General features: G+C 40.5%; 1 protein-coding gene across 1 annotated transcript in view; it reads left to right on the top strand.

Annotated features, from left to right (window-relative positions):
- Positions 1-20,844, top strand: part of LOC125227776 (disintegrin and metalloproteinase domain-containing protein 22) — a 670,866-nt gene that overhangs the window by 630,722 nt on the left and 19,300 nt on the right. Inside the window, exons 14-17 of the mRNA XM_048132103.1 lie at positions 7-133; positions 1,977-2,151; positions 2,835-2,954; positions 3,202-3,379. Coding sequence (XP_047988060.1) covers positions 7-133; positions 1,977-2,151; positions 2,835-2,954; positions 3,202-3,379 — 600 coding nt within the window. The remainder of the gene's footprint in view (positions 1-6; positions 134-1,976; positions 2,152-2,834; positions 2,955-3,201; positions 3,380-20,844) is intronic.

Here is a 20,844-nt window from a genome sequence, read left to right on the forward strand (position 1 = left end):
TGACAGTTAAAACCACGCGGTGTGACTTGCCGTGACGCCGCCAACGAATGTGACCTGGAAGAAACGTGTACGGGCCTCACTGGTGTATGCCCGCCTGACGCGTACAGAAAGAATGGCGAACTTTGCGAAGAAGGTAAGGAATCTTTGCCGTTAACGTTATCTGCCGATGACGATAACAATCGTTGACTCTTGACGCCGATCGAAACGCAGTCATGCTCTGTCGCGTCAATACGGAAGAGCGATAGAGATAGCTATATTCTGTCAAACAAGTCTGTCAGTAAATAAGAACTGAGAAAACTATAGGTATCCTTTTCTCTAGCACCCTAAAGAAGAGGATGCATATAGTTTTCTTTGTTCTTATTTACTGACAGACTTGGTTGACAGAGTATAGCTACGATAACGATATTATTGTAAGCTCCGTACTTTGGGGTGATGTATACTTAACCAGTTTGGAAGCTAAATAAACCTAAACGTATGCACAATCAAAAGATGGTGCAGGATTTGTAGAGCTACGCACAAAACTATTCATGGTTCTTATTAAGGCAGTCGCACATTATCGTCTTTTGAGCGTCAGCGTGTAGTCAGCGCTATTGAAAATGGCGTCACAGCGCAGTTGCACCAACTTTGCTTCGAGCTTCCGCCATGAAGTTAGCAAGACGCAGACGCCGCAGACGCTAGTGCGACGCTTTTGAACTAAATGCCTGTATTTAAACTGGTTCTAGGTATAGGCACCATTCTGCAACCTATACCGGGTGTCCCTAAAACCCGCGCCAAAATGATCGCAACCAACAAAATAGGACGACATCACATTAAGCGAATTGGACCTTAATTAAAATTTCATGATTTTCAAGATATTGGTACTATCAAAGACATATATATACGAGTATATAACTCCGTATAGACAGATAAAGCCTAAGAAAAAAAACCGGCCAAGAGCGTGTCGGGCCACGCTCAGTGTAGGGTTCCGTAGTTTTCCGTATTTTTCTCAAAAACTACTGAACCTATCAAGTTCAAAACAATTTTCCTAGAAAGTCTTTATAAAGTTCTACTTTTGTGATTTTTTTCATATTTTTTAAACATATGGTTCAAAAGTTAGAGGGGGGGGACGCACTTTTTTTTCCTTTAGGAGCGATTATTTCCGAAAATATTAATATTATCAAAAAACGATCTTAGTAAACCCTTATTCATTTTTAAATACCTATCCAACAATATATCACACGTTGGGGTTGAAATGAAAAACAATATCAGCCCCCACTTTACATGTAGGGGGGGTACCCTAATAAAACATCTTTTTCCATTTTTTTTTTTTGCACTTTGTTGGCGTGATTGATATACATATTGGTACCAAATTTCAGCATTCTAGTGCTTACGGTTACTGAGATTATCCGCGGACGGACGGACGGACGGACGGACGGACGGACGGACGGACGGACGGACGGACGGACGGACGGACGGACGGACGGACGGACGGACGGACAGACAGACATGGCGAAACTATAAGGGTTCCTAGTCGACTACGGAACCCTAAAAATGTACCTCTGTACCATACAGAAAAAGGTACGGTGGCCTAGATGGCATTACACCTTTGGGGTACGCTCAACTAGATGGCGCTAATATTAATATTTGACATTTTAACGCATATCAAGCTAAGAATATGGGTTATATGGGCCAAAAAGTCAAAACTAAGGTTCAAAAGTTTTAAGCCTGTGTCAAGAGATGGCAGTCTATGCACTGTGATTACACATTTTAATTCGACAGTAACTCTCTATAAAAATCGATCCTTTTTGTTACTATTAATCCTTACGCTTTGTTAACCAAAACGGCCAATAATCTCAAAAACCATGACACTTTCATTAAGGTCAAATTCTCTTAATATAGCTAAATAATGAGATGTCCTATCACCCCTATTCGTTTTGGCGTTTTTTTAGGGACACCCATGTATATGTTTATCTACTAACTGTGTATCCATTTACCAGGCAAAGGCTACTGCTTTGCGGGCACCTGTCCCACCCTGTCCACGCAATGTGCCAACATCTGGGGCCCGGGAACAACGGGCGCCGACAAGGAATGTTTCGAACAGTTTAACTCCAAAGGAGCCGTGACTGGACACTGCGGGAAGGATGGCAATGGATACATCAAGTGTGAGATGGAGTGAGTACTCAGATCATAATATCAATTTAATTTTGTCCGACCGGTCTTGCTCAGTCGGTAGTGACCCTGCCTGCTGAGCCGCGGTCCTGGGTTCAAATCCCGGTAAGGGCATTTATTTGTGTGATGAGCACAGATATTTGTTCCTGAGTCATGGATGTTTTCTATGTATATAAGTATGTATTTATCTATTTAAGTATGTATATCGTCGCTTAGCACCCATAGTACAAGCTTTGCTTAGTTTGGGGCTAAGTTGATCAGTGTAAGGTGTCCCCAATATTTATTTATTTATTTTAATCTTAAATAATGCAAGGGTTACCACCCAGACCACGAAACAACTACAACAACGTAAGGAGTGCTTGTCACATTGCCGTAGTAGGTTACTTTTAGAATTAAAATTTTGAAAAAAAAAATTCAAAAAAAACTAAATTTTGATCGGTTCATCCGTTCGAAAGCTACGATGCCACAGACACATACACAGACAGACAGACACGTTAAACTTATAACAACCCCGAACCCGTCGTTTTTGCGTCGCGGGTTAAAATATATATACATATATATATATTCACGCTGAGAAACCAATTCTTGCTAGAATCAAAACAACATACTTAAAATTTATAAGCTATTTTTACTTGAAACACGTACCTGACTAAAGAATTAGCTCATAACATGTCGTTATCCCACAGGAACGTAAAATGCGGTTCACTGCAGTGTCAACTCGGCAACCGGTATCCAGTGGTTCAAGGCATGGACGAATACTACACCAGAACTGTTATTACCATCAAAGGGACCGAATATGAGTGCAAGTTAGTACTTAACATGCAGACAGTTAATTAGTTAGTTAATCAATGGCGAAAGATTAATACGGCTAAATTCATATGCAAGAAATTCCATACCTACGCGATTTTTTGAACTTGAAACTAAAAGCAATGGCTGATCAAATAAATAAACAACGGACGATTTGCCTAATGCTCCTTTGATAGCATAAACGGAAAACCGACTTCTGAAGTGTTTATTTTAGAAATAATTCACATGTCAACCAACATTTTTCAGAGCAACGACCGGCCTACCCGACCATCCTGAGATCAGCCCGCTGGGCCTAGTGAGCGACGGCACGCCTTGCGGTGACAACCTGGTCTGCGTCAACCAGACCTGCACTTCCATATTCCCGTACATCGACCACACCAAATGCCCCAGTGGGCATAACAACAACGAATGCTCCGGGAAAGGGGTAAGTTTCATCTAGTAGTAGTCGTCATATCTAACTTTTAGGTTAACCCTGGTCACGGCACCACGTGAGGTAACATTAACATCCTCGTCTGCGTCAACCAGACCTGCACCTTCATATTTCCGTACATCGACCACACTAAGTGCCCCAGGGGGCACAACAACAACGAATGCTCCGGGAAAGGGGTAAGTCTTGTGGGGTCGGAATTTACCTCTTGTATATAATTTGTATTTTTATAATAACCTTTTGTAAATTTCCGTAGGTAAGTAATTCGGCAAACAAATAATGTATCAAAATTTCAGTATACATTTAAATTTTATTACTCGCGGACAGACCGACCTTTTTATTATATAGATAGCCGCCCGCAGGCGCAGTCGGTTCTTATGGTATCTAGGATACCGTTGTTGACTTTTTTCCATGTCAAACATCTGTTTACTGTTAGATACATTTAATTTTCTTCTCGATGTTTATAATCTCATTTCTCCTTCTATAAATATTGATGTGAAGTAAATAATAAACCGCGCTACATTCAAGTTATCCAGTGCATATTATTTACCCTACCGCATCTACACTGGTGACCACGTAGAACACTGAAAATGAGTGATAACGAGAACGGTGAATTCGAGACGCCACCGACGAGCAGCAAAGCAATGAAAGGTACTCCTGATATATCTACGGAAATATATCGCATTGGCGTAAAAGTTCCCATATTTTGGCCGGAGAAACCTGCGGTATGGTTCGCTCAAATGGAATCTCAGTTTAGCGTTGCCAATATTACAGCCGACGCAACCAAATATAATCACATCGTCGCGCAGCTTGATTCGCAATACGCCGCCGAGGTGGAAGATATTATTGTTTCACCACCAGCTACCGACAAATACAAGAAGATTAAAGAGGAGCTAATCAAACGACTCTCGGTGTCCCGGCAAAAGAAGGTAAAGCAGCTACTTAGCCAGGAAGAGTTGGGCGATAGAAAACCTTCCCAATTTCTCCGTCACCTACGTCATTTGGCTGGCCCGAATATACCTGACGAGTTCCTTATATCTATCTGGACGTCGCGCTTGCCTAACAACTTGCAATTTGTGATCGCATCGAAGCCCAATGATCCTATTGAAGAGCTCGCCGAGTTGGCTGACCGTGTCCACGACATAGCAACTCCTCAAGTAGCAGCAGCGTCTGCGCCTGATTCACAAATGGCTATCCTCATGCGTCAAGTGAGTGAGTTGACTAATGACATGAAAACGCTGAAAAGTCAGTTTAATAGTGACAGGCCGTCGCGATCAAGATCGCGCGCCTCCAGCAGGAAGCCTCGCAACCGCTCCAGCTCTCAGAGGTCGCAGTCAAGTTACCGCAAGTTTCCCGAGTGCTGGTACCATGCGAAGTTCGGCGAGAAGGCTACAAGGTGCGTGAAGCCGTGCGACTATCAAGCGGGAAACGAAAGGGGCACTCGATAATGGCGACCGCCGTTTGCCCTCGTCCCGGTCGCATATTTGTTACGGACCAATTAACGAAGATACAGTTTCTCGTGGATACTGGTAGCGATGTCTGTGTCTTCCCGAGGTCCGAACTTAAATATCGGCGACAACCAACCAACTATGAGTTAGCCGCAGCGAACGGCTCACCAATAATTACTTACGGCTATATTCACTTAGTCTTGAACCTAGGCTTGCGCCGCGACTTTGCTTGGCAATTTATTGTTGCGGACGTGACTAAGCCTATAATTGGCGTAGATTTCCTGTCACATTATGACCTTCTCCCTGACTGCAGGAACAAACAGCTGATCGACAGGATGACTAGCTTGTGCGCCGTGGCTTTGCCTGGATGTTCGACGGACGAAATTTCATCAGTGAAAGTGGTGTCGGGTGAGTCAGATTATCATCATATACTACTTGAATACCCCGACATTACTCGACCACTTGGCGTTCATCGCGTGCCAAAGCACAACGTCCTCCACTTTATTAGGACTACTCCAGGGCCTCCTGTGTCTTGCTCTCCTCGACGGTTGGCCCCGGACAAACTGAAGATCGCCAAGGAAGAGTTCTCTACAATGCTACAAAGTGCAATAGCCAGACCTTCAGAGTCACCTTGGTCTTCTCCGCTGCACCTGGTTCCCAAGAAGAACAACGGCTGGAGACCCTGCGGTGACTACCGGATGCTCAATGCCAGGACTATTCCAGATAAATATCCTATTCGGCATATACATGACTTTGCCCACAGCATTTCTGGTTGTCAGGTCTTTTCAACCATTGACCTTGAGAAAGCGTACCACCAGATTCCCGTGAACCCAGAAGACACTCAGAAGACTGCCATAACTACACCGTTTGGCCTCTTTGAGTTCCCCTATATGACGTTTGGACTCAGGAACGCTGGCCAGACGTTCCAGCGGTTCGTGGATGAGATGGTAAGGGGACTAGATTTTTGCTATGCCTATTTAGATGACTTTCTGGTATACTCTAAAGACGAAGAAACTCACAAAGAGCACCTGCGCCAGCTGTTTGCCAAGTTCCAGCAGTACGGCATGGTGGTTAACATCTCCAAATGTGTCTTCGGTGCGCCAGAGGTAACGTTTCTAGGCTACAGCATTTCAGCTGGAGGTACCAAGCCCCTCCCATCCAAGGTCGATGCCATCAAAGAATTCCCTGTTCCAAAGAATGTGAGGGAGTTGCGCAGATTCTTAGGGATGGTTAACTTCTACCGCAGATTTATCCCTGGAGCAGCAGCAACTCAGGCTCCACTTCACGCGTTTTTAACCGGATCTGCAAAACCTTCTCATCCCGTCAACTTTAGCGCTGAAGAACAGGAGGCTTTCGAGCGTTGTAAGGACAGCTTATGTCAGGCTGCGTTGCTAGCGCATCCGAATAGTCAGGCTAGGCTGGCCGTTGTCACAGACGCTTCTGATACTGCCATGGGCGCTGCACTTCAGCAGTATATCGACGGAGAATGGCAGCCCCTGGCGTTCTTCTCCAGAAAATTGAGTCCCGCGCAACGTAAGTACTCACCGTACGATCGTGAGCTTCTGGCCATATACGAAGCACTAAAATACTTCAGGCATATGGTTGAGGCCAGAGACTTCACAATCTACACGGATCACAAGCCCATCTGCTTCGCGTACAACTCGCGCAAAGATAACTGCTCGCCCAGACAGTTCCGGCATTTGGACTTCATAGCGCAATTCACAACTGACATAAGACACATTTCTGGTAAGGACAACGTGGTGGCAGACACTCTGTCGCGCGTTGAGGAAGTCGCACAGCCGATCGATTTAGAAAGACTAGCGCAATCTCAGGCGACAGATCCAGAACTGCAAGAGCTTTTACAGAGTGATACTTCACTGCACCTGAAGAAGTTCAAATTGCCAGGTATACAGAGCGAGCTGTACTGCGACGAAAGTGACCAGACACTTAGGCCTTATGTCACAAAGGAGTTCCGAAGACAAGTGTTCCAGAGCTTGCACTCCTTTAGTCACCCTGGTGCCAATGCCTCCATTAAGCTCGTCACGGACCGGTACGTTTGGCCAGGCATCAACAAAGATTGCCGCGAATGGGCACGTACCTGCTTGTCATGTCAAAGAGCCAAGGTCACTCGCCACGTCTCTGCGCCACTTGGGACATTCAGACTTCCGAGAGCGAGGTTCATGCATGTACATATAGATCTCATTGGCCCCTTGCCAGTGTCTCAAGGTTTCAAATACTGCCTCACAGCCGTCGATCGGTATACACGTTGGCCTGAGGTGGTACCGCTACAAGAGATAACAGCAGAGGCCGTAGCCAGAGGACTTCTACACGGCTGGATATCACGGTTTGGCTGTCCTAACGACATCGTAACTGATCGAGGCAGACAGTTCGAGAGTTGCCTGTTCAAGCACCTGTCAGAGTTGGCCGGCTTCCAGCATCGTCGCACAACAGCCTATCATCCTGCGTGCAACGGCATCGTGGAGCGTTTTCATCGCCAGCTGAAAGCTGCCATTACCTGTCACGCTACTAGCAACTGGGTAGACACATTACCTTTGGTCCTGCTCGGTATACGTAGTGCGTTCAAACAGGATCTCAACGCTTCGACTGCTGAGCTCGTATACGGAGAGCCGTTGAGGTTGCCCGGAGAGCTGTTACACGCCAAGACGCCTGACGACACCATTGACGTGACTGATTATGTCGCACGCCTACGTAAGTTTGCCCATGATCTCACTCCAGTGCCGGCGTCACGCCACACCAGCAATAGACGAGTCTTCATCTACAAGGATCTCAAATCTACTAGTCACGTGCTGCTCAGAGACGACGCGAGTCATCCACCACTGCAGCCCGCGTATACAGGTCCGTTCGAAGTGCTCGAAAGAGGTGATAAAGTGTTTAAGTTACGTGTGCATGGCAAAAGTGTTACAGTGTCTGTGGATCGTATAAAACCAGCATATATGTTGGCTGATCTGCCAAATGTTCCTGTCCCATCCATTCAGCCTACTCCAGAGACCCAAACTACGATCAAAAAGACCAGATCAGGACGCACGGTACGTGTTCCTCGATTTTTATTGACTTAATTATTTTTCAATCGCCCTTGACGGTCTCTGGAGGGGGGTGATGTGGGGTCGGAATTTACCTCTTGTATATAATTTGTATTTTTATAATAACCTTTTGTAAATTTCCGTAGGTAAGTAATTCGGCAAACAAATAATGTATCAAAATTTCAGTATACATTTAAATTTTATTACTCGCGGACAGACCGACCTTTTTATTATATAGATAGCCGCCCGCAGGCGCAGTCGGTTCTTATCACAGAACTTTATTTATATAGAAGAAACAAGTTCATCTATTTGTATAGGGGCCGAGCGTGTCAAATTTTGTACTGAAGTTGTTTCTTGCCTGTAATTTTAAATATGTCTCAGGCTCTTGATTGTTCATAATTTTTGTGTTGTTGCAATTGAATATCACGTAACGAGGCATTTTTTATGTTTTGATTGACTTCAACTTACAAAAATTGACGCCCGAAAGCTGCAAGCTGCGATTAAAGACGGACAACTCAGTGGATTTCACTGAGTTCATTTGACACGCTAAGTAGATACGTTTGCTTGATCTATGGTATATATGACATCTGTGGTTCTTATGGTATCTAGGATACCGTTGTTGACTTTTTTCCATGTCAAACATCTGTTTACTGTTAGATACATTTAATTTTCTTCTCGATGTTTATAATCTCATTTCTCCTTCTATAAATATTGATGTGAAGTAAATAATAAACCGCGCTACATTCAAGTTATCCAGTGCATATTATTTACCCTACCGCATCTACAGTCTCATCTTTAGAATAGTCCTCATATCTGACTTTAAGACTAACGCTGGTCACGACACCACGTGAGGTAACATTAGGCGTCTGCGTCAACCAGACCTGCACCTTTATATTTCCGTACATCGACCACACTAAGTGCCCCAGTGGGCACAACAACAACGAATGCTCCGGGAAAGGGGTAAATCTCTTAGTAAAGATAAGCCCATATTTGGTTTGAAGACCAAGTTCAGTACACCTCCATCTTCTGTATCGATATCACAGTGAGTGCTCTAGAAAAGGGCGTATCATCTAACAGAGCAACAATTTAATATCCATGCTAATCCTGGTCACGGCACCACGTCAGGAGATAAGCTTTTATGCGTCAACCAAACTAGCACATTCTTCATCCCATCATCATCGTCAAATTTATCAGCGGTTTAACAAGTGCTCCGGGGGAGGGGTAAAGTAATACATAACCTCGCAGCTAATAGTCAATGGTCGCCTATTGTTATGTATAAGAACATTATCATTAAGATAGTGTTGATTTATAGGTGGGGTTAAAATAGCTTTGAATTTGTACGTAGATATAATTTGTTCATTACATCACTATATTAAATTGTTCATTACGACTTTCAACATTTTCGGTAATAAGCGGAATCAGAAAACTTAATGAATTACGTTAATTACTGTTCCAAATTAATATTCCGTAAGTACTGTTATTCTTTATATCCAAATGGATATATACTTAATCAACCATTACCTTGCTCATCAGAGGCTGATTCTTATTCATCAGTTTGATAAAATATGTGACGTCCCACGGGTAAACACGAACATCTACCAGCTTGCAGCTGAAGCCACACCTCGGACAATGGCGATCAAATATAATCTAGAATGAAGTGCGTTCCTACACACACCCAGTCTAAGCAGGGGTGGCTCACTCCGCAATTCTATCGCGGCGCTACAAGTACATGCCAGCGGCCGCGAGTTCGCGGCCCATTCAGTGGTGACGTCCTTCGCGCGGCGCAATAGAATTCAATGTCGGCTGCTCGCGTGCGGTCCGTTTGTTAATGTAGGTAATAATTTAGAGTGGCGGCATTTTATGAACATGAAAGGAGTGAGACTTTTGTACTTGTACTATTATATATTCTGTGGTCTAAGCTCGTGTAAGCGAATGCGTACCATGCTTGTATGAGTGAGATATGACAGGTCGACTGGTCGCGTTTTTACCAGGCGGTAACTGTGAGGTAACCGAGAGCGGGTCGGGAGCGGCACTCTCAGTGGGGAGTGGGAGTGGTCATAACGATAGTACTTTTTATTATACTGTGTCTATTGATATAAGATCGAATTATAATAAAGTTCATGAGTCAGAATCCGGCCGGTTCACTCGTCTGAATCTGTTCACCGCTTGTTCCCCGCATACCAGACGGTATGGAATATTTAATTGTAATAATTTCCTGTTTACGATTCGAAATATTTTTCATTAAAAAGCTTCTGGAAGCGTCGGGTGTCCGGATGATCGGGTGCGAAGGGATTTGCATTAATAAAACTATGGAATACGGGATTGTGAGGAATGAGTTATCCCTTTGCGGGTTTAAGTCGTTTTATTACGTGAGGCTTTTTTGCTTGAAAGTAAAAATGATTTCTTTTTTGACGAACGGTCTGGTCTTGCGCGTAGTGATGACCCCGCCTGCTAAGCAACGGTCCTGGGTTCGAATCCAGGTAACATTTATTTGTGTGATGAGCACAGATCTATTTGTTCCGGAGTCGTGGATGTTTTCTATGTATATAATATAAGTATTTATATATATTATATTTATTATTGTCTGAGTACCCCACAACACAAGCTTTCTTGAGCTTACCGTGGGACTCAGGCGGGAGGTCAGTCTGTGTAAGAATGTCCTATATTTAAAAAAAATAGAGCTTTTAAATGGAAACCTGCAAAATGCGCGCTAGTAACTAAAACTACATGAGATAAACCATATTTTTGGCTTAACCTCATTATAACTCTTTCAATTTAACGACCGGTCTGGCTCAGTCGGTAGTGATCCTGCCTGCTGAGCCGCGGTCCCAGGTTCGAATCCCGGTAAGGGCATTTATTTGTGTGATGAGCACAGATATTTGTTCCTGAGTCATGGATGTTTTCTATGTATAATAAGTATGTATTTATCTATTTAAGTATGTATATCGTCGCTTAGCACCCATAGTACAAGCTTTGCTTAGTTTGGGGCTAATTTGATCTGTGTAAGGTGTCCCCAATATTTATTTATTTATTTATTTTATTTTAATTTATCGCTAACATTACCTAGGGCTTTGTTCTTAATAATTTATTTATTTATTGTAAACATAATTTACAGCATTACAGTCGAAACCAAAGCACTGTACAATTCAGTTTAGATATTGTTAGGTGATTAACAAAAGAAACAAACATATATAAAATACGATCACCTTTCGTCCATCACCTCACAATACCGCAGACACATTTGATACACAATCATCCATCTGCTTGCAAACACATCACATTCTGGAGCCCATGACAGAAACGAGTTCAACTGATTTAGAGCCCGCACAGCTGGTGAATTTCTATGCGCTACAGTTCGTGTAATTGGGGCTGCTAAAAGGTTGTGCTTTCGCGGTCGCGATAATGCACAGTAAGGCAGGTACTTAAGCTAATTATAGACAAACGTATACTGTATTTCATAAAGTAAAAGTGCACCTTATCCTCCCCGCGCAGTTTAGTTACAAAAATCGAGTTTTTACTTTTTAATAGTTTAAGTGCCGGCGGAGGATGGTGTTATTAAATTTTTGCTTCAAACGTCTCTGTAACGAAGTTTTGTGCGATTGATGTGCATTGTTTGATGCGACATGTTGCAAATGACATTAAAGTGGTACATATGTTAGACGTAGTTTTGCAGTATATGTAGAGAGCTACATAAAAGAACAGGGTAGAAGTTGTAGTAAAGCATAATGAAATGAATAAACTACTTAACCTTCAATGGGATAATATAATATAAATTGTGTGATTCATTGTAACGTCTAAAGAAGATTAAGTATATTAACAAACGCATCAATTGACAACAACAAAATTGTCTTCGGTTACCGCGATAGTTACTCATGAAATAAAACTATGGAAATTTAAAATTCATTCATTCATTTGAGGATGAATTTTAAATTCATTATACGCGATTTAATCCGTTTCCATAGTTTTATTTCATGAACAACAAAATTGATAAACAAAAATTGATTTCTTCCCTAAGGCAAGAACGGGTCGGTAACTAATAATATAATATTTACGGATAGTTAAGTGTGTTGGAGATTGAACCTGTAACACACAAAAGCTGAATTAATGTCAATGGATTGCTTCTTCGGTTTATAATTGCTACTTGGTTAAAGGAAAATGTATGTTCACAAAAACACTAATCAACGTACAAAATAAGTCCCTAGAAAGGCATACTTACGTTGCAACCGAGCTTCAGTCATATTGACCTTTTGTATTTTTCTATACCTTTAGAAAAACCCTTTTCTAGCCCCATTAAATGTTATCCACGAATTGTAATCCCCGACCGATATATTCCCATTTGTAACCAAGGGCAACTTCGTTACTATTCGTGCCGTAGTCAGGAATAATCCGGGACGCAGCGAAATTCTTCCTGTATAATTGGAATGTCCATCCGTCACTAATTATAAGTTCGGGTTTTTCCTGGTCCGTTGTGACTGTTGTGAGACATTAAGCGATGTGCGAATGTCAGGAAATACCGTAGGATTAGATACAGATTTATAATTATACCGAAGTAGGTATAGGGCATTTTCGCACAAAAAGATTCAAAACCTTTTTTTTTTTCAAAATAGGTAAATTTAATGTTTTTCCTACTACGAATCACGAGCCCTTTCGATCCTACTAGGTATAAAAAAATCGTCCCAAATTTAATTTTTCCACTTCGTTACCATTTTTCAAACACTTTGTACAGCGGTTACAAAGTGGAAAGTATGTGAAATAATAGAAAATTTTGGGACCATTTTTTTACGGAAAACTACGGAACCCTACACTGAGCGTGGCCCGACACGCTCTTGTCTCTTGTTTTTTGTCCTAGATCGAAAGGGCTCGTGATTCTGAGTAGGAAAAACATAAAATTTACCTACCTTAGAAAAATATTTTTTTGTGATTCTTCTCGCTAAAATGCCCTTACAGACTTGAAGGAATTGTTCAAAACATTCAGAATTCATAAGCTAATAAATGTTTGGTAGCTATCGTGAAACGAAGCGAAAACTCCACACCCCATTTTACGTTCTCTTAAAACTTTAACTCTCACAACTGACTACCAACGGTTCCCGACCCCTATTCTCCGTCAAAGCACGAATGATTACAGTGTGTAACTCAAACTTTTCCCGGAGCACATATCGCCAACCTTTTTGCAACAACGAAATCGACTTGCCGAGCCGTGTAGCATGTGCAGGGGTAGCCAACTCTCGGTCGCAAACTCGATTGCGACGGCTTCAAATTCTGTTACGATCGTACCCTGATGGAATCATAGTCGGCACGGCTTAGCACTGCAGTGACCCTATTTGCATATGGATTAGGATTCCTCCCATTTGTAGACAAACCTTTCGTGGAATGTTACATTTCGTGGAGCACTGTTATTCTGTGGTTGTTTTTGAAATCTTTGCTGAACATTTACAAAACGTTGTAAGAGATGTTGTAAGATACAATTAAAAACAATTGTCATGCTAAACACTAACTATAAGCAAATTGTTCTATTTTTATACCATTTGTATAATTCGAAGTATATGTAGTTACGCGAAAACGTTGCAATTCACATGAAATTATCATTAAGTTTTAAACCTTGTATCGATAACCTAACCACAAAATTAAAATTTTGAAAAATTCCCCCGACCGCGACATAGTAGACCGATTTTCATGAAACATGGCTAAGAACACTAGACTAACTCAGCTTTCAAATAAAAAAAAAACTTAATCGAAATCGGTTCATCCGTTCGGGAGCCGATGCCACAGACAGACACTCACACAGACAGACAGACAGACACGTCAATCTTATAACACCCCGTCGTTTTTGCGTCGGGGGTTAAAAACAAAAGTCGTTAATTTCAAAGACAATATCTTTTGGTGTGGAACGTTCGTATAACTGGCTATATTCTGTCAAACAAGTCTGTCAGTAAATAAGAACTAAGAAAACTATAGGTAAGGATACCTAAAGGATTCTCTAGCACCCTAAAGAAAAGGATGCATATAGTTTTCTTTGTTCTTATTTACTGACAGACTTGGTTGACAGAGTATATATGTCCAACTTTACTATTTATTATTTCAAATCCCATGAAATCTTGCAGTTCTCATATTATTTATACTCGAATTTTTCCGAGAAAGTTTTTCTGTCGCTCAACCGACACTTGAAGCCACGATGTTTGAGTCTGTCAGTAAATAAGAACTAAGAAAACTATAGGTATCCTTTTCTCTAGCACCCTAAAGAAAAGGATGCATATAGTTTTCTTTGTTCTTATTTACTGACAGACTTGGTTGACAGAGTATATATGTCCAACTTTACTATTTATTATTTCAAATCCCATGAAATCTTGCAGTTCTCATATTATTTATACTCGAATTTTTCCGAGAAAGTTTTTCTGTCGCTCAACCGACACTTGAAGCCACGATGTTTGACCCACACATTAAAAAGGTTACCAGCCTGTAAGTTCACCTAAAAATATGAAGTAAGGTAGGTATGCCCGTGGTTTTACTTCAGAAGTACTTGACCTAATTCGTGGCCGTATTTCTTTTTAGGTCATTCCTTCCTTTGATATACTAGTTAGTACAATCAGCGCAGGAATGCCATATGATTCTCATCATCATCATATTTCTTGCGGTATCCCGGCATTTGCCACGGCTCATGGGAGCCTGGAGTCCGTTTTGACAACGAATCCCAAGATTTGGCGTGGGCACTAGTTTTACGAAAGCGACTGCCATCTGACCTCCCAACCCGTAGAGTAACTAGGCCTTATTGGAATTAGTCCGGTATTTGTACTTATTTCTATTTCTAAGTGTCACTGTCGGGCGACAATTGTCGCTGTTGTTAGCACAGGTCTTAAATTGTACAAATTAGTGCTGAATTAGAACTTCGATAATTACCTAGATCAATATATTTCACGTTTGCCGCTCTATTCGCAAGAGGACCGTTCTACCAGCGTTTTATAGAAAAACGATGAAATGCTGTATAATATAGATGATAGATAATGCCTTTTGTATTTGAATAGTATAGTTTGACGAGCTGGCTAAACTTGCGCGCCATCAATTGCCTAACTCTCCCCGGCATAATCCTGTGCCACAGTAAATTATGTTAACACAGTACTATCTATACGAACGTAAGTTAATATGTGTTTAAATTGACAAATTAGAATCATCTAGCCGAAAGTCAACCAAAATATAAACCTTATTAGACAAATCTAGCCCCAAACTAAGGAAAGCTTGCACTATTTATCTATGGGACTACTTCAGTAGCTTATGTTTATGTTTTTTTATCCTTAACACATAACTTTTATGAATATAGGATGTTTGCCACTCTATTATATACTCAAGCATATAATTTTATTATACATACATTCAGTGAAGGAAAACATCATGAAGATACCGTACTAGGTATTCCTAATAAGAACTAGTTACAGTCTGACCAAAAAGAGTAGAAAAAAAATGGCAACATTGTCATCCCTATCAAGTCAATATGTGTGAGAAAACGGGACGACACTACGATGTTGCCACTTTTAAATTTCTACTCTTTTTGGTCACACTGTACCCTTTTGCGTTTCGCTTTCGTAAAAACTAGAGCCTACGCCAAAATTTCGAATTAGTTGTCAAAGCGGACCCTAGGCTCCCATTAGCCGTTGCAAATGCCGGGTTAACACAAGGAGGATGATGACAAAGAGTGAATATTCATATTCATATATATTTATTGCACATGGTATTACCTCAATGAATGTAATGTTATGAACTAGAATTTCTTTATCGTACTGTTTTCGAACTATCCACTGCGGCATCGCTAGTTCAATTTGTAATAGTTTAATCTGATGCGATTCGATTCAGTCAGCGGATTAGTTCCTATGTCATAGAGTTCTATTCTCGATATTAAAAGCTAAGTTAGGCGCGCTACGAAAACTTAGGTCTTGAATTGAGTAGCGGATGGAAACGAGATTTATAGTATCCAACTTTTTGTGTTTGAAGATAGATTTATGTTCTGTTAAGTGTAGTGTTTATTCCATCACAACAACAAACGCAGCGGGGTGTGTTTATCTTTGTGTCTGTATGTTCGTTGTAAACTCAATAACTATGTACTGGACGGATTGTCATACTGTTTTTATTACCTATGAAAAGAGTGATTTTTAAAAAAGGTTCAGATACAAATATTGTATCTTGAGGTTTTGTATATGGCGCTATAAGATTGTTTTAAATATTTATGACCATTTAATCGAAAAAAATACGCTTGAACTTTGATCGAAATCACTGCCCGAGTCGTTTGAGATATAACAACATTGTATGATCAAATTGTCATTGGTCTACAAAAAAATACTCTATGTTGTATATTTAAGAATAACTTGCCATACCAATTTAAATGCTTTACCCCTGTGCGAAATCGGGGCGGCTTGATAGTAAATTACAATTGTCATTTTTCCGTTATCATCAACAGATGGATTTAGACTGTCCTCAGAAGTTCGGGATAGGCAAAATTTCTTAATGTGCGAAAGACAAACATGAGCTTACGGACTCGAGTTTTAAGTGACTCGATGTGCTGCCGCCAAGTCAGGTGAGAATCAAGCAATACACCAAGGTATCGTATGGTATTGGAACGTTCCAAGAAGCTACCGTTGTTGTGAGTGGGAGATCCGAGCAACGTGCTCTGCGGTCTAACCGTAATGTAAAATCCGTCATGCCGTATTATCTTTACTGTTTGCGAATTTCATATTTATTGCACTAGTATTGTAATGTACAATTATAACACCACTAGCCCAACTTTACTCAAATTCTCCCAACTATAGTCCAAAATTAACAGGTAAATAATAAATAAATAAATAAATAAATATTATGGGACATTCTTACACAGATTGACTGAGTCCCACGGTAAGCTCAAGAAGGCTTGTGTTATGGGTACTCAGACAACGATATATACATATACCTAATATACAAATACTTACATACATAGAAAATATCCATGACACAATAATCACACAAATAAATGCCCTTACCGGGATTCGAACCCGGGACCGCGGCGTAGCAGGCAGGGTCACTACGCGCTAGGCCAGATCGGTCGTAAATATTTCGTTTAGATATGCCTTTCACAATTTTTTTGTAGTTCTACAACTGACTAATTAACTAATAACTATATTAAATGGATGAAAATCTGACTACATTAAAAGAATCATTGATAATTAAATTCATTTTGAACTGGTGGACATAGTTGTAGTGTACTATTACGTGAGTATAGTTTTACGATAGGTATAAAGTAAATATTTGGCTCACCCAAATTGTGTTGTTAAGCCTAATACCTAATTCTTCCCGGATAAAGCGAAATAGATAATCAATAGTAACCCGACCTTAGACAAAGTCGCTAGGGTCATCTAAATTATGTCTATAGTACATTCAGAAACCAGAAAACTTTGTCAATATAATATATCAGTATAACAATATAATGTGAATAACAGCAGATGCAGATGCGCAAACTCAAAAGACTACAGGATTAAAGAATTCGAAATATATTTTAGCCGTTGGACCTTATATCTGAGTTATATATTACCTTATAGCAAAGAGGATCGAGTATTATAGAGAGTCACTATCAAAGTAAATTGTGTAATCACAGTGCATAGACTGCCATCTCTCGACACAAGCTTAAAACTTTTGAACCTCAGTTTTGACAATTTGACCCATAGTGTTATGTGTTAAAATGTCAAATATTAATATTAGCGCCATCTAGCTGAGCGTCCCCCAAAGGTGTAACGCCATCTAGGCCGCCGTACCTTTTCTCTATGGCTTTGACGTACGTTTTTAGGGTTCCGTACCTCAAAAAGGAAAAACCGAATCCTTCCTTAGACTTTTTCTTAGACTATCCGTCTACATATATACGGAGTTACATAATTATGTCTTTGGTTATAGTCAACCCAAGCTACTCTAATCTTGCCAATGGATTACATATGCAGTGACAGGCACATCACATTTAATAGTTGATTTTCGACATTGAAAACACTGTCACACTTTAATTTATAATGAGATTAATGACACTTCCTTATGTTATTAATACAAACTGGATTACATGCGTGCGAGAAACTAAATACACGTCAAAATTATATCAATTGATTAGATTCAGTTTAAAAGAAGTAATACGCTTTCATACCTTTGGACGCTGCTGCTCCAGCAATGTGTTTTCAATATAATTTCAACAAACCAATTTGTCAAGTCTGTATAAGGGCACGTTGTCGGATTATCGCCTAAATCGCTATGGACTTTCAGCCCTATTGGTCAAACAAAGTTAAATTGAAAGGGTTAAAGCCGTTTATTATAAGGTACGTTTGTTGGCCGCAATGTTTGTTTTTGGCTGCTTTTGTTATTTCTAATTAACAGTTGTGATTAATCGTAGTATTGTTTATGTAAAATATTTATGTATTCATATCGTCTCAAATACCACGTACCACACCACGCACCTACGCACGCACGTATACCTACTTTATAACATCTTTTGACACCATGGATGCAATAAATAAATATGAATATGAAAGGTAGAGAAACCCATGACAATACCTGGTTTCAAAGCTTAGCCGTAAAGCGTGCAAAAAGACACAACCGCGATACTGTCTCCTCGGCGATTGGATCTCAATTGAAATGTAAGAAATGCGGACGTTCATGTCGCTCCCGGAGTTGTCTCTCACATTCAGACGCTGTTTAAATCATCTGTCAAGATGTACGAGGTCTTATGATGATTTTCAGAATTTGAGACCCCCCAATTAGCGTAAGTTGTTAACAAAAATTAACTCACTGTCAGTTTTGTGACGATAATTAAGCATGAAATTTCAATAAAAATATTGTTTTTGTGTTAATTAGAATATAATAAAATAGAATTCATTTATTTAACGTCACAACATAGTAAATACAAAAAGAAAGCATGCGAACAAAACATACAATGAACGCTAAATAGGACCCTCACTTAGCATGATGTCGCGGCAACTCACAGCGCTGGTTTTCTGTGAGGACCTGACTACATCTAAGTGTAAATGTTTTTATTAGTACATCGTTCATTGCTTTAAAGAGTTTAACATTATTTAGTCGTATACAAATGGAAGCTGAAAGCGTCGAGCGGAACATATTATATTTCATATGTTTTCTCTCCACAACCTTGTTTGCCCTCGAAACGAACTCGTAACCAGACGGCCGGAAATTGAAAATCCAGCCCAAACGAAAACTTTTAATGTGCAAAACATCGATAACTTCTCTAAACTCATATCTGATCCAATCTATTCGATATAAAGTCTCCTCTAGCGCGTGCAGATTAGAATCGTCCCACGATAAGTTTGCTTGCGTGCCAGCGACGTCAAACTTTGATGAAATTATGACGCGACCCTTGCAGAGTCGGGGCTATTAAACGCAGACTTATCGTGGGACGATTCTAATGATGGCTCAAAAAGGTCATCGCGTATCCATCGCGCAAAACTTCGGCACTAGCATTTTGGTGATTAGAATCACAAGATTCGCCGTCTTTCACAATGTGCAAATGGTCTAGCGGGTTTGACTTCTAGGTGGAATCGTTTGCGCTTTCATGTGCAAATGGTGTCGTGAGTTCGAATCTCGGCTCACGCAATCTTTTTGCATTTTTATTTACTTTTTTCTTTTATGTTCTACTAGTTTTTGCCCGCGGCTTCTCTTGAAAGACGGACAAACAAACAGACACACACACACTTTCCAGTTTAATCAGTATGGATTATTTGATTTTGTTTACCTGCTTATTTCTTTCTCTAAGATTCTACTTTCTTATTTTTTTTTAAGAACTCCGGGTTTTATACTAACAAGGAAAGTTTTAAGTAGCACACAATAATACTGCATTTTGTTTTTATTAACTTAATGTATATTTTAATCTATACTAATATTATAAACGGGAAAGTGTGTGTGTGTCTATTTATTTGTCCGTCCTTCACGGCAAAACTGAGCGACGAATTAACGTATACTATTTACTTATAACGAATGCTATTTACTTAATGTTGAAATGAAAAAATGTCATACAGTGTAACCCAGTGTTTTTTAATGCTGCCATCTAGTGTCGACTGGCATAACCACTACACTAAGAGCCCTTATTCCTTAGAGCGTTCATCAATTTCGTGAAATAGCCATTGATAGATGGCGTTGGCGCTAGGTACGCGAGCCACCGGTAACGCAACACACAGGCAAGAATGATCTTGATAGTTTTGAATTTAATTGCTAGTAACAATTCTTTTGGTTTCATGTGTTAACTTTTTTGTAAAGTTTACAAGAGATAAGAATATATTATTATTATATGGTACCTACTAATTGTAAGTAACTTAAAATAAACAGTTTCAAAGAGCTGAGCTGTGTGCAAAAAATTACATGTGTTATTGGCCCGGCTAATGAGATCAAACATGGTCGAGTTACGATAAGTAGAATAGCAGTTCTGTTATTCATTTCCTGACTCGATCATGTGACCTTGGACATCATCGAGATCGACGCTGCTCATCAGCCCAAATGTAATAAGCCCAAACATAGTGGAGTTATTATGAGTAAAATAGCAGTTTTGTTGACCATATCCTGACTCCACCATGAAAACCAGAACCTCATCCTGGGGGCCGGTTTTTGAATCTCACATATGGGATTTGTCACTAAAATACCGGTTGAAAACAGTGAATTGCTTAGTATTTTCAGTGACAATTTTCTAAATTCGAACGCGTGAGACTCAAAAATCGGTCCCCTGGTCCCGAAATATAATAATAATTCAAACTCTCATCAGATTTCAAGTAAAGTTTCTTGGATAAAATTGCATGTGTAAAAATCAGGCGGACCGTATGCCTGTTTGCCACCAACAGGATCAAGATTTGTTTAGTCGCAGTACCTATACAGCACTTCTCAGAACTATCTAGCTGCTTACGCTTACGAGAGCACGGTGCGCCGGACTATCGAACGTAGGTCCACTGTCTATGAGCGCTGGGCGCAGACTGAACAGGCC

The sequence above is a fragment of the Leguminivora glycinivorella genome, chromosome 7, assembly GCF_023078275.1.
Source record: "Leguminivora glycinivorella isolate SPB_JAAS2020 chromosome 7, LegGlyc_1.1, whole genome shotgun sequence".
Classification (NCBI taxonomy): domain Eukaryota; kingdom Metazoa; phylum Arthropoda; class Insecta; order Lepidoptera; family Tortricidae; genus Leguminivora; species Leguminivora glycinivorella.